The sequence below is a fragment of the Jaculus jaculus genome, chromosome 14, assembly GCF_020740685.1.
Source record: "Jaculus jaculus isolate mJacJac1 chromosome 14, mJacJac1.mat.Y.cur, whole genome shotgun sequence".
Taxonomy (NCBI): Eukaryota; Metazoa; Chordata; class Mammalia; order Rodentia; family Dipodidae; genus Jaculus; species Jaculus jaculus.
Genome location: NC_059115.1, coordinates 66,677,209 through 66,704,248, shown reverse-complemented (window position 1 = coordinate 66,704,248; position 27,040 = coordinate 66,677,209). Strand labels below are relative to the sequence as shown.

Below are 27,040 nucleotides of genomic sequence, written 5' to 3'. Positions count from 1 at the left end.
ACACATTGCTGCCTGACTGCACCGTGAGTTTTGCATTTGTAGAGTTCCTTAGGGCCGTACAGGCTGGCAGTGACTTCTGAGACTTTGACTGTCTCAGAGAAGGCAGCACTAGTGCATCGCCCAGGCTGAGAGGAAGATGCCTACAGGTCATGCCTGGCTGAGGTGCAGCTCAGGGATAAAGTACTTGCCTAGCATGCCCTGAGTTGCACTCCAGCATTAACATAAATTCAAGCCAGTTAGGAGACCAAACTTGCCAACGCTGTAAATTACTCAGGACAGTTTTCAAAGTGGAATCTTAAGTGAAGTAAGCCAGTTACTAAAACACATGATGCCACTGTCATCAACAGTCACACTGACAGTAAGAATGATTGTGGAGGTCTTGTCACAGTATTGTGAATGTGCTTCATGCTTCTGAGCTCCATTATGCCCACAGGGTAGAGTATGTGTTGTGGGTTTTATAGTCATGGTAAACAGTTTGCTTCTTATTATGTTGTTTGTTTGAATTAAGCTCCATTGTGAACATTCTCTCCCTAGGCTTTGTGTGGTTATGCTGCTTTCCTATAGCCTGCTGTGTGTGTTTTTGTGTGTAGGAAAGTTTGAGCAGCACCATGGGGGACCCAGGACTCTCCAAGCTGCAGTTTGCCCCCTTCAGCAGTGCCCTGGATGTTGGCTTCTGGCATGAGCTGACACAGAAGAAACTGAATGAGTATCGGCTGGATGAGGCCCCCAGGGACATTAAGGGTTATTACTACAATGGTAGGTGGTCCCTGACTGCATCTTCAGACATCCCTGTATCCTCTCCATTCCTCGCTGTGGTATCTCTCCCTTCATTCATGCACTTATTACTATGACTTCTACAGGGCTGTGGCAGGAACCCAGAAACACATACGAGACAAGCTTTTTCCCAGCATTCATAGCCTTCAGCTCTCTACAGACGGGTGCTGATGTCTTTCTCACACTTTCAGCTCTGCACTTGTTTCTTGCTTCCCTCCTGACTTTTGCCCAAGTTCAGTTTTTCATTTCCTTAACATTCTCTTAGGAAAGTTAGAGGAAATACTGGGACTCAGTTATTAAGGCAAATGTTAATCAGTTAGCTTTACTTTGGGAAGAAATTTAAAGTACTTTCCCCCCAGGGAATCTGTTTTATATTTGTGGTAAATCTCTTCCTGTTATATTCTGCTGCTTTCTATACAGATGCCATCTGTATATCAGCGATAAGTACTGTGGGTTAAACTAAAAAAGAACAAGAGGGGTTGGTAAGACGGCTCAATGGTTAAAAGCACTTGCTGAAAAGCCTGCTGGTCTGGGTTCAATTCCCAAGCTACACATTTAAGGCAACCCCCAAAAGTGGTGCAAGCATCGGGTGTTAGTTTCCCTGGGCAAGAGGCCCTGGTCCACCCATACATGCACAATGCAGGCACTTGTGTAAATAAATAAACAAACAATTTTAAAAGAATAGCAGCAGTACTCACAGATATTTTTGTTATATATGCTGTTTTATGACTTGTTACTGAAAATGTGCTGATGCCTCTGCCTAGGTGATTCTGCTGGCCTACCTGCTCGCTTAACTTTGGAGTACAGTGCTTTTGACACGTGAGTATTTTCTGATTGCAGATCTAAAGAACACTGCTAGCTTTTGGTGAGGATTGAGCATTCTTAGCTGCACCCATGGTGGGCCTCAGGCAGAACAAGGGAAGCTCCCCAGGAGTAGAGCCAGCGTCTTCCACGAAGGTCAGTGATGCTTGCTTAGGACTGTCTGCTTCATTTTTCATTTTTCAAAAGATGAAACAGTGAATGTTTTCTAGAGCATATTAAGTGCCTAGTGCCATCTAGATGTATTGGAACTTAGGTAACACCCCTCCTGACTTTAATTGTCCTTAACATTTTATAATTCATTATTAGGGCGATTGGGCCAGTTCCTTTAGTTGCTTGTATGTGGGCATCAACCAAGAGATGTTTATTGGACAACTTCTGTATACAAACCAATGTGCAAGACATTTGGGGGGTTATACAAAAGAATCTGACAGGTCCTTTTGTTTTTGTTTTGTTTTTAGAGGCAGTGTCTCATGTAACTTAGGCTGGCCATGAACCCCTGGTCCACTTGCCCCTACCTGCCAAGTGCTGTGATTTCAGGCATATACCACTATGTCCAGCTTGTGACACATATTTAAAATTTTTTTCTTTGCTTTCTGGAGGAGAGTTATGGGTCAAAATGTAAAGTGGTCCACCCATGGTCATACCTTGCTAAATTTAGAAATTAAAGGGGAAAGAAAACACTGCAGAGAAGTATGTTTCTGGAATGCTGTCTGAGTAGCTAGGGGGCTTTTGTTATCCTCTACACAATCAGATAAACCAGGAGGGGGTCATGATTTTAGGACATAAGTTTGGCTGTAAGCATATTGAGTTTGAATGACAGTGTCCCTTGAAATGCTATGAGGCTACTAGAATCAGGTTGAGATCTGAGAGTCACTCTTGTAGGAGACTGAGAAGCCATAGATGGGAAGAATTTAGTGTAAGAAGAAACAAAGGGCCCAGGCAGTGAGTGACCCTGCTCAGGAAGGAAGATGAGGACACAGATCATCAGAAAAGAACCTGAAAAGTGTCATAGAGAACAGAGAAGGAAGTGCTTTCAGGAAGGTCAGCAAGGTCAGAAGTCAGTGTAAGGGTCACAGCATCTGTTGATAGTTACTGGGCTTCTTGTGAATTCAGTTTTTCAAAAGCATGGAACCATGACCCTGTCAAGGGACAGTAAAACTATAGAGGGTTGAACAATTCAAGACCACAGGGAGGACCACTTCTGCTTTCTGGTACCACAGTGCAGCACCATCAAGATGAGGGGATCTGGGACGGTGACAAGCTCTTGTAAGGACTGCTGGGCTTTTGAAAGTGGCAGTAGTCAGCCAGATATAGTCATGCATACCTGTAATCCCTGTATTCTGGAGACAGAGGCAGGAGGATTGTGGCATATATGAGGCTAGCTGTCTACATATCAGATTCCAGGCCAGTCAGGGCTATATAGCAAGACCTTGTCTCAACGAAAAAACAAATAAATAACAACAAAACACAATAAAAGTTATACTCATTGTGCTGGAGAGATGGCTTAGTGGTTAAGGTTCTTGCCTGCAAAGTGTAAGGACCCATGTTTGACTCTCCAAATCCCACATAAGCCAGTTGCACAGAGGTGAGGCAAGCACAAGGTTGCACATGCCCACTAGGTAGCACAAGCATCTGGCATTCAATTTTAGTGGTTGAAGCCCTGGCATACCAATTCTCTCTCTCTCTTGGTCTCTTTAAAGTAAAATAACTTTTTTTTAAAAAAAGGGTTGTACTCACCAATGGTCAGGGTTCTTTCATATAAAATATCCCTAGAATTTTTTTAATCTCTCAAAATACTTGTTACTGTAGTCTTTTATCTCCATCAAGTTGCAAATTTTGAAAGCATAACATAAAGTCTTTATGAATTACCTACTAGCATTTCTTTTTCTATCATAAATTCCTGGTCAAAATGCATTAAATCCTACTCCCTTCTATTTTGGCGAAGGCTGCCATACTTGGTGAGCAGTCACAACATCCTGAGAGAAGAACTGACATGGCAAGCACTCAGTCCCCTGGGAAGTCCTGGCCATCTGCTCTTCGTGTCCCCTGAAGTCCTGTGTTCATCTCTTACTAGCCTCGCTTTTGGCTTTCTCCTCTTACTAGGCTGGAATTTAGCTTGTGTTTGAAGAATTTAATAATTTTATTTCTTGAAATATGATTTTTTTTAAAAGTCCTTCACTGTAGCAGACAGCTTCAGGTTCACTGAGATGAACTTTCAGACCAGGCACAGTTATGTAGGAAGGGATTGACTGAAGCCTACAGATCCAGGGAAGTTGCATAATGGCAGAAGAAGCTGGTCTGCCTTCACAGGCCCAAGCAGATGGGAGAAGCACAAGCCTAAAGGTCAAAAGCCACAGCACACTTCAGGAACTCCAGCTAGGCACACTTTTCATATATTTAGATTGAAATGGAAACCCACCACCACACCTTAAGATCCACCCAGTGACATTGCCTCCAGCCAGGTAGCCAGCAGATGCAAACTACAAACAATAAAGAACTGAATATATTGGGGGGGCCATCTCTTCTATTCAAACCACCACATTAGATTTTATCTTATTACATATTCCAAGCCCCTTAAACTTAAATATGCCAGAAAATTAAAAAAAATTAAATATGTTTTATTTGAGAGGGTGTGTACATGAGAGAGAGGAAGAGATAGATAAGAGAATGGGAGCACCAGGGCCTCTAGCCACTGCAAACAATCTCCAGACACATGAGCCACCTTGTGTATCTGGCTTACATGGGCACTGGGGATTTGAATCTGGATCCTTAAGCTTCACAGGCAAGCACCTTAACTGCTAACCACCCCTTAGCCATCTCTCAGGCCCATTCCAGAAATTTTGATTGAGGATAATTTGTGATCCTGCAGCTGTGATTTACATAGAAATTGCTTGAGGGCTGGAGAGATGCCTTAGCAGTTAGTTAAGGCACTTACCTGTGTAGCCTAAGGACCCAGGTTCAATTTCCCAGTTCCATGTAAGTCAAATGCACAAGGGGGCTCATGTGTCTGAAGTTTGTTTGCAGTGGCTAGAGGCCCTGGTATACCCATTATTTCTCTATCTGCCTTTCTCTCTCATAAATAAATAAAATTGTTTGATTTCACCTGGCATAGTTTTCCTTCACCTGTTGTGTACATGCAGTATTTGAGGCACTGTCCTGTGGAAATGGCCCTGGATCTGAAGGGCAGAGACCTGGGACCTATAGCTAATTATAACCCAAATATATCTTGTTGGTTTTCTCAGCTTCACTTTCCTCATCTCTAAAATAAGCTCTGGCCTTTAATGTTTCTTCTAGTTGTAAAAGTGATGTTCTGGCCTGGGGAGATGGCTCTGCAGATCAAATACTTGTCAGTCAAGCCTGAGTACCCAAGCCTGGGCTCCAGGCTTTTATTTCAGTTCCTCCTGAAAGAAGAGGTTTGGGAAAGGGGGTGCCTAGCTATATAAGGCATCATAAATGTATTTGGTTTCTGGTGAAGAGGAAGTTGGATTTTGGTGGACTGACTGCCAGCATGAAGCTGGTTTAAAAGCAAATCAGTCTTTTCCATGGGCCTCCATGATGAGCATTGGGCTGAAGGGTATTGCCCTGGGCCTCTTTCCCTTGAGGATCCTCTTTAGTCATTAGAAACATTTTCTTTTTCTAAACCTTAAATTGGACTTAGAGAAAGAGAATTTGAAAAGTAATTAAGGAAGGAGGAGTGATGCATACTCATGTGCGTGGCAGAGGGGCGGAGGCTGCCTCTGTCTCTAGCACCCAACACAGGTCTGCTTTGTGTTCTACACAGTGGGCATGATTGATGGGAAGAAGCCAGTGGAGTCTGTTAGAGGATGGTATAAAGAGAAACTTGGGCCAGGAGTGGTGCTGCACGACTTTAATCCCAGTACTCAGGAGGCAGAGGTAGGAGGATTGCTGTGAGTTCTAGGCCAGCCTGAGACTACGTAGTGAATTCTAGGTCATCCTGGGCTACAGCGAGACCCTACCTTGAAAAATCAAATACATACACATGTACACACAAAGTAGCTTTCTTGAGATATTGTTCACTTATCATAAAACTTGCCCTTTTAAAACGTGTGTGAGTGGTTTGAAGTATGTTTGAAGTGTCACAGGCTTGCACAGTCATCACCACTGTGGAGTCCAGAACACTGTCACCCCTAGAGAAACCAACCAGTTTCCATGTGTCATGCTCCATCCGCCTCCTCCCTTTTCATTAGCCTTAGGCCATCAGGAGTGTACATGCTGCCTGCGAGAATACCCTCTTCTAGGCATTTCATGCAAATAGAAGCACAGGAGACTGACTTCCTAAGGAGGAAGCTCTGAAACAAACTCTCCTGTCCCCAGGTGGCATCCTCACTCCTGTTCCTCTCTAGCCTGGCTGATTCCCCTGATGGAAACTCAGGCATTTTTCCTTGGGAACTTCACATTTTGTTACTAGTTTGCCCTAGCACTGGTGTTGCCAGGAGCGGTACAAGCAGGCACCTGAGTTCTGGGAGTAGCTCCCGGCCCTCTCAGAGCAAGGTTATGACATGGCCCTTGGACACCTGGAACCTTTGAGCCTGTGGGCTACGAGTCCCTTCCTTCTCTGTGCTTGATTCCAGCCTCCTTTCTGCCTCAGTTTTAACGTCCTACAGCTGATTTGACAAGGGCACTCACTGACAACAGCTTTGCTTCTTTATACCCTGCAGGACTGAGCTTGCCCCCTGTTATTTCCCTCTCCTCAAGGACTGCCTTCGATGTCCTCCTCTCACCCAGTTGTATTCTTTTATTGGAGGAGCTGGTGACAATCAGTGGTTTGCTGACTCATAGCTCTCACGGGAAGGCTGTGGCCACTGAAAGTTAGCTGTCCCCCAGGACTTGACTTGAGCCATTGTCACTCTGCCCCTCGTTGCCTGTCATAGATTTAGATCTGTTCCATTAGGCCTCCTGTAGCTCCCTTGCAGACTCAACATAGAAAGACACTGCAGAGTACCAGGCTCCTTACACTGTGCTACAGTCAGGACAGTAACAGTGCTCTCTTTGTGTCATCCTAAATGAAGTTGCAGCAGCCCGCTGAGGACTTGCATATTTTCCTTTAGCTTTGTAACACCTGAAGCACAGGCTTTCGCTCTGAGACTGTGGATCTGCCTACTCTCAGTCTGTGCTGAGAGCCAGTCAGTGCATCTTCTCCTCCCGGACTTGCTTTGACTTCTCGCCGGCTTATGCAGGCTTTGGGACAGTGTAGTGGGATCATGTAACTGATGCCATAGATTGACAGGAGCTCATTCTGCATTTGTTTGAGGGACTCAAGCACGCCCAGGGCTTTGATCAGCACCAGATGTGTGCAGAGCCATGTGTGAGCTGGGCTAGGCGACATATGCAGGCAGACTTTTTCTGGTTCTCGGGGAGCTTACTGTCTTCCTGGCAGGGTCTACATGACTGCTGCTCTGAAAATGAAGGTGTTTTATGTGCCATCTTTATCTGAGAAAAGGGAACAGTTCCCTGGAGGATGAGGATTAGAGCCGAGCACTGGAACCTGTGAGGCTTTGAGCAGGGTCTGTCCCTTGAGTAAGCTATTGGTGGGTTCAGACTCTACTCTGCCTGGGATTATGTGGTCTGGCTAAGTTGTTTACATTTTTAAGTGGGGTAAAGCATTGCTATGAGAATTCAAACCTTACATAGTGCCTGGCTCAGTAAGTGCTCCCCTCTCAGGTTGAATATGAGAAAGACTAAAAATGAACTTCTGTTTGGGGACAGTGGAGGGACAGCACACTGGTAGGTTGGGAATAAGGGATATAGAATCTTCCCGTTTTTTTTTCTTTTGTTTGTTTGAGGTAGCCCAGGCTGACCTGGAATTCACTATGTAGTCTCAGGGTAGCCTCGAACACTCAGTGATCCCCTACCTCTGCCTTTCGAGTGCTGGGATTAAAGGCATGCACCACCAGGCCTGGCGAGTCTTCCTTTTGAACAGCACCTGCTTTGTACTCCATGAATGACGATGGGCTTCATCTTTGATCATTAGTTCTCCCCACCCATCACCCCCAGCTGTGCCAGCTCACCACGTTTCTCTTGTGTCTAGGTGTGCCCCCACCCCTGCACGTTGCTGTCCCGCCATTGGAACCCTGCACAACACCAATACACTTGAGGCTTTCAAGACTGCAGACAAGAAGCTCCTTCTGGAACAAGCAGCAGATGAGGTCAGCGACAGAGACATGACATATCAGTCATACTGCCTGTGGTCCCTGTGGGCACACTATTTCTGTCAGGCACGTGGGTCTGCCTCAGAACCGAGCCCCTAGCAGATACTCAGAGATATTGGCAAATTTGGGTTTCTTTCTCCAGAGAGAATGAGTCCAGCTCTCACCTATGGCAGTGAGCAGCTGAAGGGTAGACTGCCGGGCTCAGGTGGTGCTGTCAGGAAGTTCATGGCAGGGCAGAGGTTGAAGGTGAGTGTTTGCTGGTGATCTCAGAAGAGAGTTCAGAGCAGCGTGGCTTCCCAGAGTTACATGCCTGTGACCGAATGTATCTGGGTGCTCTGTGCTTGGTGCCCACCAGAGGCTCACCTGCCCTGGCACCACTGTACAATAGATTGCCTTACAGGCTCTCCAGTATTGCCAGGCCTAATTGGCGTCAGCAGATTTATGAGGACTCTGAGGCTTGGCCCTTCCTGCCCTCTTTGGCCTTTTTGTCCTGTCACTCTTGCTCTTGAATTCTCTGCCTCATTCACAGCAACTCAGATAACAGCTCCCCGCTGTCCTCCTCTCCCCTGGGACCTGATAGTCTTTCTACTTGGAATGCCTTTGCTTTGCTTTCTCACATCTGAGGTACAGAAGAATTGAAATGGGGGTGAAGGGGTACAGTTTCTCTTACTCCTCCTTAACCTGTTTTATTAACACTAGCCTTAACAAACAATTGTAATCTTATACACCATTGATGGGGCTGCACATTAATGTAGCCATTATGGAAAATTGTATAAAAGGTCCTCAAAAAATTAAAAATAGAACTGCCATGTGATCCAGCAATCCCACTGTTGGGTATTTACCCAGAAGAAATGAGATGAAAGTGTTAAAGAGACATTTGCACTCCTGTGTTTATTTCAGCTCTGTCAAGGTTTTTCAAGAGCAACACAACATTCAGCAGCATAGCTACAACAGCATTTTGTGATCACTGCCAGCTGCAATCTAGACCAGCTTTCGCTTATAGTCACAGTACCTGCTGAGTGCTCAGAAACGTGAAGTGCGCACTCCTTTATTCATCTCTCAAGGCAAGAGAATGCCAAATAAGGCTTTAAGAAAGCCCCACTACGTATTTTAAATCACATCTTTGCAGAGGCCTTCCTGGGCTCTTCATTAGCCTCCGTACTAAGACTGGCATTCCTCCCAGGAATTCTACCTGCTCCTATGACTTGCATTATGCCTGTCTCTTTCCACAGTCTCAGACCTTCTTGATGGTGTTTTATTTCTGTCCTGAGAACCTTGACATGCCTGGTACAGAGTAGACAGCAAGTGAATTCCTGCTGATGGACCATGAGAGCACCAGTGGCCCAGTTGCCTCCTCTGTGATGAGCCTCGTGGAGAGCAGGCCCTGCGGCACTCTTACTTGGCTGCTAATGAAGGGAATGAGGCTGGCAGAGTGGCAGTGTGGAGTGGGTAGTAAGGTAACGAGCCACTTCAGTGTCTGAGAGAAGTGCTAGGCCTGAAGGGAAGAAGAACCTGTGCTCGGTCACACATTTCACTGCACGCTGAGGTGCTCAGAAATGTCCACCCTCCTTATGCCTTCTTTCCTCTGGCAGGTCTGGGAGTCCATAAAATCAGGCTCTGCTCTCGAAAACCCTGTGCTCCTCAACAAGTTCCTGCTCTTGACCTTTGCAGTAAGTAAATGGCTTCCTGGTTATGGAGACTGTGAAACCCTCCAGTTCTGACCTGTGAGAAAGAGATCAAGGCAGAGAAAAGCACTGTTTTATTTATTTTGCAAGCAGAGAAAGAGAAGAGAGCAAGAAAGTAAGTGTGGCAAAATTGTCAATGTCCCTTTTCATAAGCCTTGTGCACAAATATTGTTTCCCTGTAATCAGGCAGTCATAGATTGTTTTGTTACTGTGGTAGTTTGGATAGATGGCCCCAACATATTTAGTGTTTTGTTAGTTTGTAGTTTGGACCTGTAGCCACCTGCCTGTAGTCAATGTCACTGGGCAGATCTTAAGGTGTGGTGGTGAGTTTGAGATTTCAATGTAAGGATATGCAAAGCGTGCCTACCTGGAGTTCCTGAACTGTGCTGTGCTGTGCTGTGTGGCTTGTGATGTTTGGCTTGTGCTTCTCTGTGTGTGTTTGGTCCTGTGAAAGCAGGCCACCTTCTTCTGTCATTATGGAACTTCCCCGGGATCTGTAAACTTCAATAAATGCCTTCCTCCACAAAAAAAAAAAAAAAAAAAAAAAAAAAAAAAAAAAAAAAAAAAAAAAAGAAAGTAAGTGTGGGCTTCCCAGGGCCTTTCGTCCTTGCACAAGAACTCCAGATGCATGTGCTATTTTGTGGGTCTGGCTTTATGTGGGTACTGGGGAAACTGGGCTGACAAGCTATGTAAACAAGCACTTTTTACCACTGAGTCATATTGATATCTTAGTCCCTTATTTACTTTTTTTAAAAATATTTTTTATTTTATATTATCATTTTTTACTGCAAGGAGAGATAGAGAGAGAGAGAGAGAGAGGGAGGGAGGGAGGGAGGATTAGAATGAGAATAGAGAATAAGAATGGGTGCACTAGTATCTTTTGCCCCTGCTAGCAAATTCCAGATGCTTGTACCATCTTGTGCATCTAGCTTTAAGTGGGTACTGTTAGGCTTTGCAAGCAAGTGCCTTTAATGGCTGAGCCATCTCTCCAGCTCTCTTATTTACTTTTTACTAAGGCTTTGGTCTTGCCTCTCTTCCTCAGACCCCTTCTCCTGGAAACCACCTGTCTGATTCACTACCAGAAATAGGAGAAGCCAGTGGGACTCAAACCTCAGGCTAGACAGTGAGCTGTTATCTGTGAAGAACACATTTTCCAGCGAGTTATGGTGGGGGAGAGAGCAAGATGTTCCAGTTCTAGGTGTGATTTCATCTCCATCATTTGTCCACATCATTGAATGATTTATGAGTTCTGTTGCCAAAGGTTTCTGAGTTTGTTACTTGAACATCAATCCATTTTTATACTAAGAATTCTAATCGGCAATTTAGGCTTAATGAGAAAATAACATTAGTTTTTACTTCAACTTTTAAGTCATAGAGTTAGTGGGTGTGTTGGCCTTGATGCCCTTTTTACCCAGTGTTCTTAGCCTGACTTTAAAAGAAAACTTAAAAATCTTTCCTTTAAAATATTCACACCCAAGAGATTTTATGCTTAATTTGTTCAACGTCTTTTGAATTCTGAGGAAAAAAAAAAAAAAAAGAACCCTAAGAAGATGACTGGATGAAGCTTCTTGGAACGCATGAGGTCCTTCATCTTGAATTGGTTAACCTTTTGCTAAAGATCACTTATGACAAATCACTTAAACACAAAGAGAGAATAACCTCTGGGCATATTTGCTTTCCTTTCTACTGGTTTTAGGCCTCAAAGGGCCAGACACTTCATTCATTTCAATTTTGCAGCTTGTCTTTCCATAGTGAAAATGGAATATTCTTTTTTCTTAGCTGATCGATCAGTGGAAGAGAAACTGCAGGAACTGTTTTACTCACTTGAGAAGCATGTTTATATGTACATTTATATAATTTTCAGTAAAATTTCTTGAATTTATTCAGTGTAGTTGCACAGCACATGAAAAGAAAACAAAACCCTGTTGCATTTCATTTTATTTTATTATTTTTAGTCTTTATTGATATAGGTACTTGGTTTTGGTTAACTCTCCTCCCCTCCTCTTTTACTTATTAAAAGTCATCAAATATGACTCCATTTCCTTTTTCAGCATTCTTTTTTTAAAAAAAAGTTATTTATTTATTTGAGAAAGAGGGCTGGAGAGATGGCTTAGCAGTTAAGCGCTTGCCTGTGAAGCCTAAGGACCCCGGTTCGAGGCTCGGTTCCCCAGGTCCCACGTTAGCCAGATGCACAAGGGGGCGCACGCGTCTGGAGTTCGTTTGCAGAGGCTGGAAGCCCTGGCGCGCCCATTCTCTCTCTCTCCCTCTATCTGTCTTTCTCTCTGTGTCTGTCACTCTCAAATAAATAAAAAAATAAATAAATAAATAAATAAAATTAAAAAAAAAGAGAAAGAGAGAGTATGGGCACTACAGGCCTCTTGCTACTGCAAACAAACTCCAGACAAATGTGTCCCTTTATGCATTTGGCTTTACATGGGTACTGGGGAATAGAACCTGGGTTATCAGGCTTTACAAGCAAGGGTCTTTAACCAGTGAGTCATTTATCCAGCCCTCAACTTTCTTACTGACAATTTTCATACATGTATTTAATGTATTTTGATCACAAGCTTATCCCTGTCTTTTTTTCCACCCCTGCCATCTCTCTTCCACCGAATGAACCCTCTCTACCTTCCAACTAGTATGGCTCCATGTCTGTGAAAAGTCCAAAGCAGGCACATCTATATAGAGAGAATGCTGGTGATGAGTGGGTTGTAAGGACTTTTTGCTGATAGATACAAGTTTTCTTCTTGATGTAGTGATGGTAGATGGTGTCAAGATAGTAAAAAGAAAAAAACCAATAAATTATATGCTCATAGTGAACTTGATGTATGATTCCTGTTACAGTGAAAAAGTCTTCTAATAGCTGTGTAGTTTCCATTCTTAGCCATAGCAGTAAGAAATGCTCACTTAGCTGAATAATTGGTCACAAACTGGTGAGGAAGCTGCCTAGTATGCACATAATCCTGAGACTCTGCCACATGAGAGAGAGATTTGGGCCCCAGTGCTACAGGAATTCAGAGGAAAGAGCCCTCACCCTGAGTGGGAAAGACGTTGAGGACAGATTGATTAACTCTTTCCCCTGGGCTCTTTGCCCTTGGTCTGGAAGTAGTCAACTATTTCTGGATGACATAAGCCCTTATATTGTTGTTGCTGCCTCTTAGTGCCTGGAGCCTTCTCTCAATTCAGACTGTCAACTATGCCCTCACTTTTTATTTCTGCTTCTTGTGGAAGGTGTTTAGTGGTCCCCAACACTGGGACTGAGGCTTACAATGTCTCATGTTTTGCCTTGCACATAGTAAGTGCTTAATAGCTATTGATCTGTCTTACACCAGAAAGACATTCTGGAAAGCAACATTAAACAGGGCATCCATAATCTGAAATTCTGAAATCTAAAATGCTTCAAAATCCAAGATGTTTTGAATGTTGACATGATAACATGAGTGGAAAATTTCACACTTGAATCTTATGTGACAGGTCACAGTGCTGGTACACCGAAAATACTATGTAAAAGTATCTTCAGGTTATATAAACACGGTATATATAAAATACAAATGAAGTTCATGTTTAGCTTTATGCCCCATGCACAAGGTACTTTATTGTAATATGTAAAATCTCTAACATATGAGATGCCTCTCATGCCAAGCATTTGGGAGCTGGATTCACTCAGGCATGGGAAGGTAAATAAGCAGCACAGCTTCTTTAGTAAAGGGCTTGATTTATTTCATGGTGACAAGAATGTAATTGTGTTTGGCGGTGTTACTTCCATGTCTGTTGCGAGTCTATTGAAAGTGTGGGACAGTAGAAAGCAGATGAAATTTTTGGAGCAGATTCTGATCTCTATCTGCCAGTACTTTATTATTGTTGTTGAAGTCCTTTACCCTTATTTTCTAAAAAATATTTATCTATTTGAGAGAGTGTGTGTGTTTTTGAGAATGGGTACGCCAGGGCTTCCTGCTAATGCAAATGAATTCTAGGAGCATGTGCCACTGTGCATCTGGCTTCACATGGGTACCATTGAATCAAACCTTGGCCATCAGACTTTGTAAGCAAGTACCTTTGACCACTGAGTCATCTTCCCAGCCCCATCCTTTACCCTGTTCTCTTTTTAAAATTTCTTTCCTTCTTTATTTTCTGTTTATTTATTTTTATTTAATTGCTAGTGGGAGAGAATGAGCATGCCAGGGTTCCAGACAATGAGCTCCAGACACATAGGTCACTTGATGCATTTGGCTTTACTTGGACCCTGGGGAATCCAACCCAGGTCTACCAGTTTTGCACACAAGTGCCTGCAACAGCTGAGCCCTCTCCCCAGCCCCCTTTGCCATTTTCTAAGCTTCAGTTTTCTATCTATGAAGTGAAGATAATCTTTACCTCTCAGAGTAGTTTGCTTCCTAAAGCAGAGCAGTGATAATGTCAGTGATTTACTGTACATTTCTGCTGGTAAGTAACTGATAAGGTCTGTTATGTTTACCAGTATGTTTATTATTAGTGTGTGGTGTATGAGGGCATTCTGGGTTCAAGGCAGAAGTTTTGTGGTCTATCATGATTTCTGATGGAGACAAATTGGACATATTTTTTTTCTGCATTGACTTTTTAAAAACCATTTTTTTTTTGGTTTGTTTTTTTTTCAAGGTAGGGTCTCACTCTAGCCTTGGTTGATCTGGAATTTACTATGTAGTTTCATGGTGGCCTCGAACTCATGACAATCATCCTACCTCTCCCTCCTGAGTGTTGGGATTAAAGGTGTGCACCACCATACCTGGCTTAAAAAATATTTTATTTATTTATTTGAGAGAGAGAAAGAGGCAGATAGAGAGAGGATGGGTGCACCAGGGCTTGTAGCCACTGAAATGAACTCCAGACACATGCACCACCTTGTGTATCTGACTTACGTGGGTACTGGGGAAAGTCAATCCTGGGTCCTTAGGCTTCACAGGCAAGTGTCTTAATCACTGAGCCATCCCTCCAGCCCTGCATTGACTTTTTTTTTTCAAGGTAGGGTTTCATTTTAGTTCATGCTAACCTGGAATTCACTGTGTAGTCTCAGAATGGCCTTGAACTCATGGCGATCCTCCTACTTCTGCCCACACCCCCTTCAATGCTGGGATTAAAAGCATACACTACCATGCCCAGATCTGCATTGACTTTTTTGTTTTGTTTTGTTTTGTTTTTTTGCGGTAGGGTCTCACTCTGGTCCAGGCTGACCTGGAATTCACTATGTAGTCTCAGAGTGGCCTCGAACTCTCGGCAATCCTCCTACCTCTGCCTCCCAAGTGCTGGGATTAAAGGTGTGCGCCACCACACCTGGCTTTGCATTGACTTTTTAATATGTGGCTTTTTAACCCTTTTTTTGAGTGTTTCATGTAGTCCAGACTGGCTTTAAACTCACAGTGTAGCCAAGTAGACAAGCTTGACCTTGAATGGCTAATCCTCCTACCTCTACCTCATGAGTGCTAGGATTAAAGGTATGTGCCACTATGCTAGCTCAATGTATTTCATTAATAGATGCACTAATTAATGGTGCCATTCTATTGCACAATTTCATATTTTTTGTTGCAGGATCTAAAGAAGTACCACTTCTACTACTGGTTTTGCTATCCCGCCCTCTGCCTTCCTGAGAGCATACCTCTTATTCGGGGACCAGTGGGTTTGGATCAAAGGTTTTCACCAAAGCAGGTACCAAAATAGAAAACAAAATGCAGATAGAATTACATTTCTGTTTAAGAGCAGGTATCTACTTCATACAAAAATGAACAGATGCTTCTCTGGATGGAGAGGTGGCGGCTGTGGAATCCTCCAGATGGTGCTGGGAGCAGAATGTTTACAAAATGTTCATAAAGTCATTCTGAAGAAGGAGCGAGCAGTCTTCTTTCAGATGTTCTGTAGAACCTGGTGAAATGCTAAGCCTACAGGGAGGAATTACAGGAACATTTTGAAAGACTGCAAGAATTTACCAAAATGTGGTATTTACTTTCAGTGTCAGGAAACATAAGGTAATATCCTTTGAGAGGAGAGTCTGAAACAGACACAAGGCCTTCTTCCATGCTCCCACCAAGTGGCAGAACTTCTTCAGGAGTGGTGCGTGCAGAACTAGTAGTGCCTTTTAAGGAGCCATTGGCGATTACTCTCAAGAGGAGCAATTAAGATAATCAGGCTGGTACAACATTGACCCTAACCTGGAGAATTCTGATTGTGAAGGCAAAGACTTAGAGTTGAGATGATCTGAACTCATGAAGCACATCAGTCCCTGTAGCAGACAACTTTAGGTTCACTAAGATGAACTTCCAGACTGGGCACAGTTATGGAGGAAGGGATTTATTGAAGCTTACAGATCCAGGGGATGTTCCATAATGGCAGAAGAAGCTGGCTCCCTCTTAAATGACCAAGCAGAGAGAGAAAGAGAAATAAAAAAGCCACATAGCACAATACGCTTCAGGGACTCCAGCTAGGCATACTTTGTATATTTTAGATTGGAATCTCAAACCCACCACCACACCTAAGGGCTGGACCCCCAGATCCACCCAGTGACACTGTCTCCAGCCAGGTGGGTGCAGATGCAAACTACAAACTAATAAAACACTGAATATATTGGGGGCCATCTATTCAAACTACCACATTCACTGAGATCCTAATTCATGAAGCCAGGGAACTGCCATTAATGATTTTAAAATTTAAGTTCATTTAGAACAAATGCACAATTATAGTTTTATGTAAGTACCTAGAAAGAAATCTAAATTGGGGAAGCAATTATAGATGGAGATTGAATGCTCTTAGGCATAAAGTTGCTTTTAGGGAAGACAAACATGTCTTAAAGTTGTCTTAGTAAAGGTTGATCAACCTTGTGAGCACACTAAAAGATCATTTCCTATACACTCTAAGTGTATGGGTTGTAGGGTAGGTGAATTATGCCTTAATAAAGCTAGTAAAGATGATGGTGAAATTGGTCTGGGGAGATGGCTCAGAGATGGCACAGTAAAGTGCTTTCTATGCAAGCATGTGGACCTGAGTTCAGATTCCCAGAACCCATGTGAATGCTTTGGTGGCATGCACCTGTTGTTTTATCACTCAGGAGGCAGGTGGATTCCCAGGATGAGCTGGATAGCTTGCCTAGCTGTATAGGTGAGCTCTGGGTTCAGTGACAGACTCTGCTTTAATAAATGAAGTGAAGAGTGAAAGGAGATAGCTGATGTTGACCTCTGGTCTTCATACATGTACCTGCACATACATGTGTACTTACATGTACATGTGCATCCACACACGTACAAACATGCACACACACACACACATGAACAAAAATAGATTATGGTAAAATCAATGGTAGGACCATGTTGGGTTCTCTCTCTGCACCTCTATGATTCACAGCTTAGGTAACCACCATAAAAGGTGCCTTTGTTATAGGAGCGTGTTATAGAAAAGGTAAGTGGCATCCGAGGCAATTTGTTGGTCTGCTACTAAGAAGTAATGAGTGTGATTAGTCATTTTCAGTCCCCTGGCTTTAAAGCATCTTTCTTTTCTTTGCTTTTTTCTTTTCTTTTCAGCTTTTAGCTGGGAAGTGTTTTCTAGAGAATAACTTCATATTCATTCTTTGCAGATCCAAGCCCTTGAGCGTGCCTATGATGGTCTTTGTCAAACAGAAGGAGTCACAGCCCTACCATACTTTTTAATCAAGTATGATGACAACATGGTGCTGGTTTCCTTGCTAAAACACTACAGTGATTTCTTCCAAGGTCAAAGGACAAAGGTCAGAGAAACTTTGAGTATCATTTTACTGTGCAGTAAAAAACAATCTGAAGTTCGTTACAATAGGCCACTATAAAATTTAAACTCAGATTTCCTAAGCTCTTAAAGGTTGTATTAGATTATCTCCTTCCCTGCCTCTCCCGGCCCTGCTATTCACAGTTTAGCAACGCCTCTGGATTCTTCTCACTTTCTTGGTGCTCAGTTGTTTAACTGCCTCAGTTCTCCCTCCTGGTGTGTTGCACATTCATGTTCTAGTTTCATTCCCAGTACCGCCACTGTATCTCATTTCACTCTTGGACAGCTGGCATCTTCTTGTTTCCATCTTGCATAACACTTCTGTAGAGCCCTTGTCCTCAGACTGCTCACTCACATTTGCTCTGTGACTCACTGAACAAGAGGCTAGTAGTGTCGTGGTCTGGCCCAGTACCATTCCTACCTCATCCAGAATTTTTTCTTGTAAGCCATTATTCCACCTCAGGTTGTCTGTTTTTTTCCCAGGTGCCCTTCCCCCTCACTATCACCCAGTCACATATGCCTATAACTTTTTCCGTGTCTTTTTCCTTGTGCTGCATCCACTGCCTCAAACATGTTTTCTGTGTGAGCATTATATAAGGCTCTCTCTGACCATAGTGAAAGGCTTCTCCCACCATGAAGCAGTCTCATAGGTATGCCCATATGTGAGCTTTGCCTGTTTAGTTTCACTCCATGTATTCCCTGATCTTCATGCACAGGTCGAGGGCTTGGCCCGAATTCCTCTTTGTATCATATTGATTAGCCACTCTAGTTCACGCTGATCTGAAACTCACTCTGTGGTCCTCCAGGCTGGCATCGAACTCATGGTGATCTTCCTACCTCTGCCTCCTCAGTGCTGAGATTAAAGATCTATGTCACCGTGTTTGTCTTGTAATGTCTTTTTAAAATAATCATATTTGTGGCCAACTGTTTTAGCCATTTGGGAGGTTATAAATTAAAAATTAAAGACCCACAAGTATTATGAAGTTATGAAATCAGGCAGAATAATTTCAATAGCCATGTAAATATGTCAGAGCTGAAAAAAAAAGAGTGTCTCTTTTCAAGGAATGATTATTAACTTTTATTAAACTTCCTTTCCCTCCAGGTGATACCATGGAATGGCAGTTACATGAGTAGCAGTACAAACCAAGCCATTAGTAATGCGAAGTCCAGTGTAGTGTGAGACCCTGTTGTAATAGCAAGCAGGTCTGTTGGAAAGCAGTTGAAGGTCAGGTTGAGTGCAGTAGATAAATGATCCTCCCCATAGAGCTATTCTACCAAAATGATCACAATTTTCAGAGTACTGTGCACTTAGAAGGGGCAGTCACGAACTTGAAAACTTGTGTAACAGCTGTGATATGTATATCACACCGTCTGCATTTTCTGTTGGAGAGTCATGAGGTCAAATGGCTGGATGCCATTGCTACATTGCTCAGGTGAAAGGAGCCTCTGCTTGACCCAAGGCTATCAAAACAGACCTGGACTTGATGCCCAGTGTTGGTCATGGTAGCTCTGTGCCATGGAGAAAGTTATGAGCTTTTCCTTGTCTCAGTTTCTCTCTTGAATGTTGACAGAACTACCTCTTTTGCTGACTTAAGGACTAAACAAGATAACACTCAGCACCCAGGAGGCGCTCAGTGTATACCCACTTCTCTTCGCTTTGCTTTCTGGAGAGGCTGAATGGATTGCTGGGGTCTCCTCTGAACCATGGTAGAGGACTGAGACCAAGTGTCTGCTTTGTTTAGAGGTGTATCTGTTGGTTAGAGTCACAGCTTAGGAAAGTCTGGGTCACTCAGCAGTTGAGCTGATGCACCAGACATTGAAAGATACAGAGCCAAGAACCTAAGGTTTCTGGGGCAGCTGAGACACTGATATGTGGGAAGTTAACTGGGAATTTAAGTAATAGAAGAACCAAAGAAATGATACCTTGGTTGTTTGCCACTGCTGTTTCTTATTCTAGACAGGATCACCAGAAGCTGTGCACACTGATGACCTCACTGGGGATTGCACAGCCTCACAGGCTGTCATCCAGGATGTTCCTGTCTGCCTCCCACATGAAGTTTCCAACATCTGATTGTATGGCTCTTCTTGAAGCCCTTCTAGGGTTCCTGCTGACTTCAGGACAAAGCTAATGCTTCCTAGCTTAGTATTCCTGGATGCTTAAGGTCTAGGTTCTGCCTATCACCCCAGCCTTAACTCCTGCTGCTTCCCAAGAGACAGCCTGTGCTCTGACTGCAGCCTTGCCTTACCAGTGTTTTTTCCACTTTCTGCCCTCAGATGTGCCCTTCCCTCTGCCCTCTGTTTCCTGCCTTCTTCCATGGTCTGGCTGCTGTCCTTCCACCCCAAGAGATCTAAAGTGCTCCTTTGCTCTTCCTGCCGGCTCCCAAGTAGCCTCTGAGTACCCTCACCACAGTGGCCATGCTTTACTGCTCTGTGTCCTGCACACTTACTACAGGCAGACACTCCAGAGCCCACATGGAGGGAAGGAGGGGCCATCATAGCCTGGCACAGTCAAAGAGCAGGCTTCCGGGGGAAGAGGAGCTCTAGCAGAGTGCTACATAAATGATTTCTGAGGAATCTAGGCATGACTTGGTGGCAACTCCACTTTTACTATCTTAGCCTTTTTCACTCTTAAGTGTAGTTCCAGCTTCCCTTTAGTGTTCTTAGAATCACAGTTTCCCTGAAGGTTCCATTCACTTCCAAGAACTGGCATTCACTTCAGTGATCTCCAGCAGGTGTGCTCTGGCCTCGTGGTGTTGGACTGTAGTTACTGCTACTGCTGCCGCCTCCCTCACCTCTCTTTTCTCCTATCTCCTCTTTCTGCGGTGGGCAGACCCCAGAGCCTCATTCTGATCCTTGGAAGTCACTCTTCAATGAGCCTCACGTGAAAGATGGAGAATTTCTGCAGTTCCTCCAAGCGTCACTCCTAGGTGATGTCATTATACCTGTGATGCCAGTAACTACTTTTCCCCATGTGACACACTTTACTGCCACCAGCCCAAATCTCCCACCCTATGGTCTGCTGACTACTTTAACCAGTCACCTGCTTGCTTGTTCCAGCCCCCTCATGTTCAGCACATCCAACTGATTGTGACCTTGAGGCAGGTGGTCTTCTTCTAAGCTCTGGTTGTCTCTATAGATGTGCCTCTGTGTCTTTTCTGGCCTCTAGTCCAAATTCTGATAAAAATCATCTCAAGTAGCAAAGAGAAGATCTGTTCTTCACTCCCTAAATGAAACATCTGAGTGTCTTTGTTATGTTATAATCATGGAACTCAGTTCTTTAATGTGGCATACCAGACTTGGGCTTGGACCTCTGGGGGACAAGCCTCAAGTCAGTCCATGTTTCCTGCCACAGGGCTTTTGCACTTCCATTTTTTTCAAGGTAGAGTCTCCCTCTAGCCCAGGCTGACCTGGAACTCACTCTGTACACACTGGCATCCAACTCAAAGTGAGCCCCTATCTCTGCCTCCTGAGTGCTAGGATTAAAGGTGTATGTCACCATGCCTGGCTCTTGCACTTGCTTTGTGCTGTAGCACTCTTTTCTTCCCACCTAGGCCACACACATCCCGTGTGTTCCATTGAACGTCTACTCTGCAACTGTAAAAATGTCTTTGTTTTCTCCAGGATATTTCCCTGGCTTCTACAAAAAGTCTTTTTCTTCCTGTTACCAACTGGAGTTCTATGTTCCTTCTTTGTAGTATTTATTTCTCAGTTTTTGTTTTACATTTTCTTGGGTGATCTTTGGCTAACGTCTTTTTCTTGCTTTGTTGGTTTATTTAGTTTTGGTCATCTGAGACAGGATTTGGCTCTGTAGCGCAGGCTTGCTTGGATTGAAAGCCTCTTCGCTCAGCCTCTTGGTACTGGAATTTTAGGTGTGTACCATCATACCCAGCCTCCCTTTTAAGTGTTAAGATCCACCATAGCCAGTTTCTCCTCTTTGATTTCCACTTTTGCATCTGCCTCCTATAGAGTTCTGCCTGTTGTGTAGAACACAATGGAAGTACCAGTCAGGTATGAGTGGGTTGTGAGGAGGGCTGGAGCTGTCCTATGGGAAGACATCAGTCAGTGTTTGATGCACAGAAGGTCTCCAGGAAGTGGCCAGCTCTTCTGATGTGACTCACTGTGAGGATTGCTGTGCAATTGACAAAGGCTCCCCCCGTTGTCCCTACAACTAATGTTTATATCTGTTGGGGCACAGTGGCTAGTGGTATGACTGGAGACAATGGGTGGTATGTGATTTATCATGGGTAATTTAGAGTGGTGGTATCTAGTTTGGCATGGGTATTACAAATGCACCACCTCTGAGAGTTTGTTGCAAGCAATAGCCCCTCAATGTACAAAAAGAAGCGTCTCCATATAGCTCTGTATTTGGGGAGGGGCTGGCGATCCAACTCTGGACTTTGTGTGTGGCAGGCATGGGGTTTACCTCTGAGCTACACCCACAGCCTGGAGCTTCCCATCTGATGTCATGTGAACGCTGAGTGAATATCTGCCTCTAAGGAGGATATGCTGCTGACTGCCAGCAGCCGCAGCCTCCGTAGTCTGTGCTCTGACAGTATGGCCCACACAGAACAAGTTTCTTATGTCCTATCGCCAGCCTTTACAGCACTCTATAAAGTGAGTAGTGTTCCCATTTTGCAGCTGAGAGTGGACAAGAGGTTAGGAAATGGGCTTTCAGTATGCATTGTGGGGGTGGGGACAGCAGCCACCTTCTGCTCCCTGACTCTCAGCACAGTGTGGTATACGAAGAAGCCAAACCAGTTCTCAGTGCAACTTAATGAGCTAGTGACCCCTAAGCACTCTTTCTTCATCCTGACACGTGTGTGGTAGTGACACCTTTCTTCATGTATGCAGCTGTGAGAATCGGAATGATGAATAAAGCAGGCTTTATTAGATTTTACTCACATGTGATAATTGTGCCCATCGTATTGTTTTGGACAGAATTAGATTGTACTTTCCATGGAAGCTTTCTTTTACTTTTGCTTCAGTCTTTAGCTATCTCATAAAAATGAATTTTAAGGCTTTAAACCATATAGCTCACTCTGACTTTATCAGAAAAAGACAAACTTTATGGCCTTCTTACCAAAGAAACCATTCCTGGGGCTGGCAGGGCAACAGTTCAGCTATCAGCGTCCAGGAAGGTTGACCAGCTCACTGGAGGTGCTGACTCCGATTGAAAGATCACTGGTGAGGTGTGATTGCTTCTCTTGTTTCTTGGATGGCATGAGGCTGGTACTATCTGGTTGATCACTCGTGATATTGTAACTCGTTTTTGAATGCCTACAGACATCTCTCAAAGATTTCACCAAATAAATTCTGTTTTGTCTCTTTTTTTCCCCCATAGTGTTGGGGATAGAGCCCAAGACTTCATGCATACTAGGCAAGTATTCTACCATTCGTTGAGCCACACCCCAGCCTTGTTGAGAAATTCCAGTTTTGATCCACTTGATGATTTTAGCAGCAAATACTTCATCTCCTGAGGTTTGGAAAGTACTGTAAGCGATGTGTGATGATTTGGCAAACAAGAGCAGATCTCTAGGCTGTACTGGGCGTGGTTCCTTTCCCACGTTAGATTTCCAACCACAGCTCTCCTTGTGTGAAATCCCATAGTGTTCTTCAGTTATTGTTTTAAGTTTTGGAATTTTTGCTTTTATTGTTGTTTTTTGGCTTGTTTTTGAGGCAGTATATGCTGTGTACCCCAGGCTGGCCTGGAACGTGAGATCCTCCTGCAGCCTCCTGAGTGCTGTGCTAAAACCTGGTTTTAGATTTTTTAAGTAAACTTTGTATTTTTCTTTGTAATATTTTTCTGTGCATTCTTTAAAACTAAGGTTGAGAGCTGGATAGGTGGCTTAGTGGTTAAGGTGCTTGCCTGCAAAACCTAAGGACCTATGTTCGACTCCCCAGATCCCATATAAGCCAGACAAACAAGGTGGCACATGCACACCAGGTGGCACATGGGTCTGGAGTTTGACTGCAATGGCTGGGGGCATGCCAATTCTTACTCTCATTTAAAAAAAAAAATTGAAAAAAATAGGGCTGGAGAGATGGCTTAGAAATCCCATGTTCACCTCCCCAAATCCCACGCAAGCCTGATGCATAAGGTTGTGCATGCACACAAGATGGCACACACATCTGAAGTTTGATTGTAGTTGCTACAGGCTCTGGTGTGCCAGTTCTTTCTCTCTTGCTCTTGTTCTCACTCATAAACAACTAAGACTGTACTGTGTTCTGTTTTGTTAGCATTTAGGCATTATGCCATTACATTCTATAACCTTTTCTAGTGGATTTGTAATAATTTATTTTACTGTGTTTTTGACATAACGGTTTCTCATAAATCTTCACTATTAGGAGCTTCTTGACATATGAACTTCTTCCCAAACTCACTCATCTTGAGTTATTTCCAAAGAATTTTGAATAAAGAATAAAGAATAACTAGTTAAGGAGTTTTAGCACTTGAAGGTTTGGAATTGGCTATGCTGGTTAGTATTTAATGATTGGCTTTTAGGAGAGGCCCCTTGGATTTCATAGTGCTTGCTTATTTCCATGGAGTCTGTATTCTCACTATGGGCAAGTTCAAGCTCTCAACATGAAGTCACCGAGTCGGGACTTGAGAAAAGTTAGTAGCAATTGGTCGTCGTAAGCCTGTCAGAGCCATCTCTAGCACACCACTGCTTATAACTATCGCCTCAAACTGCCACTTTCCCCACTGGCACCAGATGTTAAACAGTTTTACACATTTGGTGGGTTGAAAATGGGTCTGATTTAAGTTCTTATTTTCCGTAATGAAGTGTTGATTTCATTTACTGGCACCGTGTTGCCATAGAGTGCTGTCACCTCTAGGCCAGTTCTTGTAATCACATTAAAAACAGCCTTTAATGCTATCCTACTGCTGATCTTTCTCTGCTCTTCTGCTTTCTCCTGGGGCAGTTACTGAAGAGTGGATGTCTGGGAAATGTCTCAACAAGACTTGCCTTCGATGGTGGACCTTTAACATGGCAGAGCCATCACCAAGGAGCCAGAGCTGAACTTGCTATTTGTTAGTGGGGCTTAGTCAACACTTTGCATCTTCTCTGCTGGCTGTGACCTTGAAGTGCATTCGAGACTTGAATTTTTTTCCCCTGGGCTTTAAAAACATGTAATTGCCTTTGTTCATTACCTGTTAGATTAAGTATTTGGGTATTGGAGACATCCATTTTTTTTTTTTCAGATAAACATGTTTTATGGCTTTGTCGTGGAAACCCCTGGAGCTAAAGATGATCAAACTGATAATTTTGGCCTCTCCTTTCTCATGCTTACTTTTCTACCAAATTGCTTGGTGGACAGTAGCCAGATAACAACTGTGCCACTTTGCCAAACTGTATGCTCTCAAACCAAAGTAGAAAGGAGCATTTACTCCAAAACTTTTCAAACAAACTTTCAAATTATGTTTTGTTACTTTGACTATGTAAAAGAGAGTGATCTGGCCAAATACACACAATTTGGTAGTGGCAAAGCCAGTTCTAGAACCCTAAACTCTTTGTCAGTGTTCATTTCTCAATTCACTGAAACAATTCTGTCTATCTGTATACTATAGCTGGCTTACCCAGAAGTGTCCCATCTAATTTCCATGGTTACTGAGGTTCCAGAGTTAATTCCGTCAAGTAGTAGCAGTTACTTTCTCATTACTGGGATAAAATACCAAGGGCAAGCAGCTTATGGTTTTGAGGGGAAGTTCCATCATAGCGGGGAAAGCATGGTAGGAAAATTCAGCCGGGTATCACATTTTCTCATCAGCAGGGACAAAGTGAGAGAGCAGGTGGGGCTGGGCCCACCCCCAGCAACACACCTTCAGCAAGACTTCACCTTCTAAAGGCTCTACCAACTTCTCAAACAGTACTCCCACCTGAGGATTAATTATGAGGCTTAATCATAAACACATGAGGCTACAGGGGACATTTTACATTCAAACTACCAGAGTCCCTAAAGCCATGAAAGTCACTTTAGCATCATCAAAGGAAGATTAAATAATGATTAGCCTAATGTCAAATGGATTCTGGTTCTCCTGTGCCATGACCACCATCTGCACCCCTGCATACCTACCTTGGTGGTAGAGTTCTCTTCAGGCGACCTCCCTTTGTGGGTAAGCAAAGAATTTCCTCTTTAGTCACCCATTCCTGCTTTGTATTGCTCATCTTAGGTCAGGCTATTCTAGGAAACTTATCCCTGGCCATTTCTGCTCAAAGATTTCTTAATACCTTCCTATCCATTGCCTTTATATGTCATATATTGTCATAAATATGCTTGTTTGAAAGTAGGCATCCACTTGTGGCTTCTGATACCATATTCTAGTCCAACTGTACATTTGTGGATGACAAAAGTTAGACCCAGTTCCACCTTGGGACTGAAGATAGGTAGCTTATATACAACCATAGACTGAACTGAATGGGAACATCAGATGAGGTAACCACAACAAAATATATGTGTTGAGTAATTGTCTTGTTTTCAATCTCTGTGCTAAGTGCAGGTGAGACTTGCGTGAAAACATAAGGCACAGGGAGGTTAATTCAGTTGCCCAAGGTCAGTGAGTTGCCAAAATTCAGGATGTTCTTACATAAGAGAGTTCCTGTTACAAAGTCACATGAGACAATTGAAACTCAGCGCCTCTAAAGGAATTTTCTGGATACTGCCTATGCTCTTCTCAAATAAGCCCTTGAAGGGCTTTAGATGTGCTGTAGGACTGAGCTTCACTGTAGTCTGTCATGGTTTGTGGCCTGCCAATGGCTTTTTTTTTCCTATTTTTTTCAGATTCTCTGAATCTGATGCTGAAAGAAATCATCTTAGACAAAACAAACCATTCCTTATTTCCTTATTTTCTCTCCTGCCTTTCTTCTTCTTCTTCTTCTATTTTTTTTTTTGTCCTTTGAGTCAGAGTCTGGTTTAAAATTCACTATGTAGCCAAGGATGACCTTAAACTTCTGATCCTCCTGTTTCCACCTCTGGAATACTGGGATTACAGGTGTGTACGATCACATCTGCTTTATGTGGCACTGGTTGTTGAACCCAGGGCTTTGTGCATGCTAGGCAAACACTCTACCAACTGAGCTATGTCCTTAGCACTTCAACCTCCAATCCCTTCATTTTGCCTATAAGGGAGAAACAGGTCTTGAAACCAGTTACTTGCAGAACTAGCACACAGACATCCAGCCAGGGCCTTTTTCACTACAGAAGTAAGGGATGAATGACACTTTGTCTCCAGAGGAGGAGTGCAGCATCCATGTGTATTGTTTGACAGGCCTTGACTTGTCTTTTCCCATCGTTTCTTTATTTGTTCTATTATTTTAGTTTTATTTTTTTTAAGGTAGGGTCTCACTCTGGTCCAGGCTGACCTGGAATTCACTCTGTAGCCTCAGGGTGCCCTCGAATTTACTCCTACCTCTGCCTTTCGAGTGCTGGGATTAAAGGCGTGTGCTACCACTCCCAGGTTATTCTTTAATTTTTTTAAATGTTTTTATTTATTTATTTGAGAGTGTCAGACAGAGAGAGAAAGAGGCAGATAGACAAGGAATGGGCATGCCAGGGCCTCCAGCCACTGCAAATGAACTCCAGATATATGGGATCCTTAGGCTTCACAGGCAAGTGCTTAACTGCTAAGCCATCTCTCCAGCCCCTTATTTATTATTTTTAAGTGTGGGCTTAGGGATTTTTTTTTTTCTGTACCCTTGAGGATGGAACTAGGACCTCCCTCAAGCTAGGCAAGTGCTCTACCACTGCGACCCATACTTATTTATAGTTTGAATTATAACCCAAAAGTTCTTTATTTTGACCATCAGATTATTACAGCCTTGGTCATTGATGCTT

General features: G+C 43.5%; 1 protein-coding gene across 1 annotated transcript in view; it reads left to right on the top strand.

The window, feature by feature from the left end:
- The first annotated feature begins 590 nt into the window (after nucleotides 1–590).
- The window catches only part of Atg7 (autophagy related 7), a 130,758-nt gene continuing 104,308 nt past the window's right edge, over nucleotides 591–27,040 (top strand). The window contains exons 1-6 of the mRNA XM_045133389.1: nucleotides 591–756; nucleotides 1,539–1,593; nucleotides 7,646–7,763; nucleotides 9,359–9,436; nucleotides 15,011–15,127; nucleotides 17,043–17,192. Of these exons, the coding sequence (XP_044989324.1) occupies nucleotides 609–756; nucleotides 1,539–1,593; nucleotides 7,646–7,763; nucleotides 9,359–9,436; nucleotides 15,011–15,127; nucleotides 17,043–17,192 (666 nt within the window). The 5' untranslated portion in view covers nucleotides 591–608. The remainder of the gene's footprint in view (nucleotides 757–1,538; nucleotides 1,594–7,645; nucleotides 7,764–9,358; nucleotides 9,437–15,010; nucleotides 15,128–17,042; nucleotides 17,193–27,040) is intronic.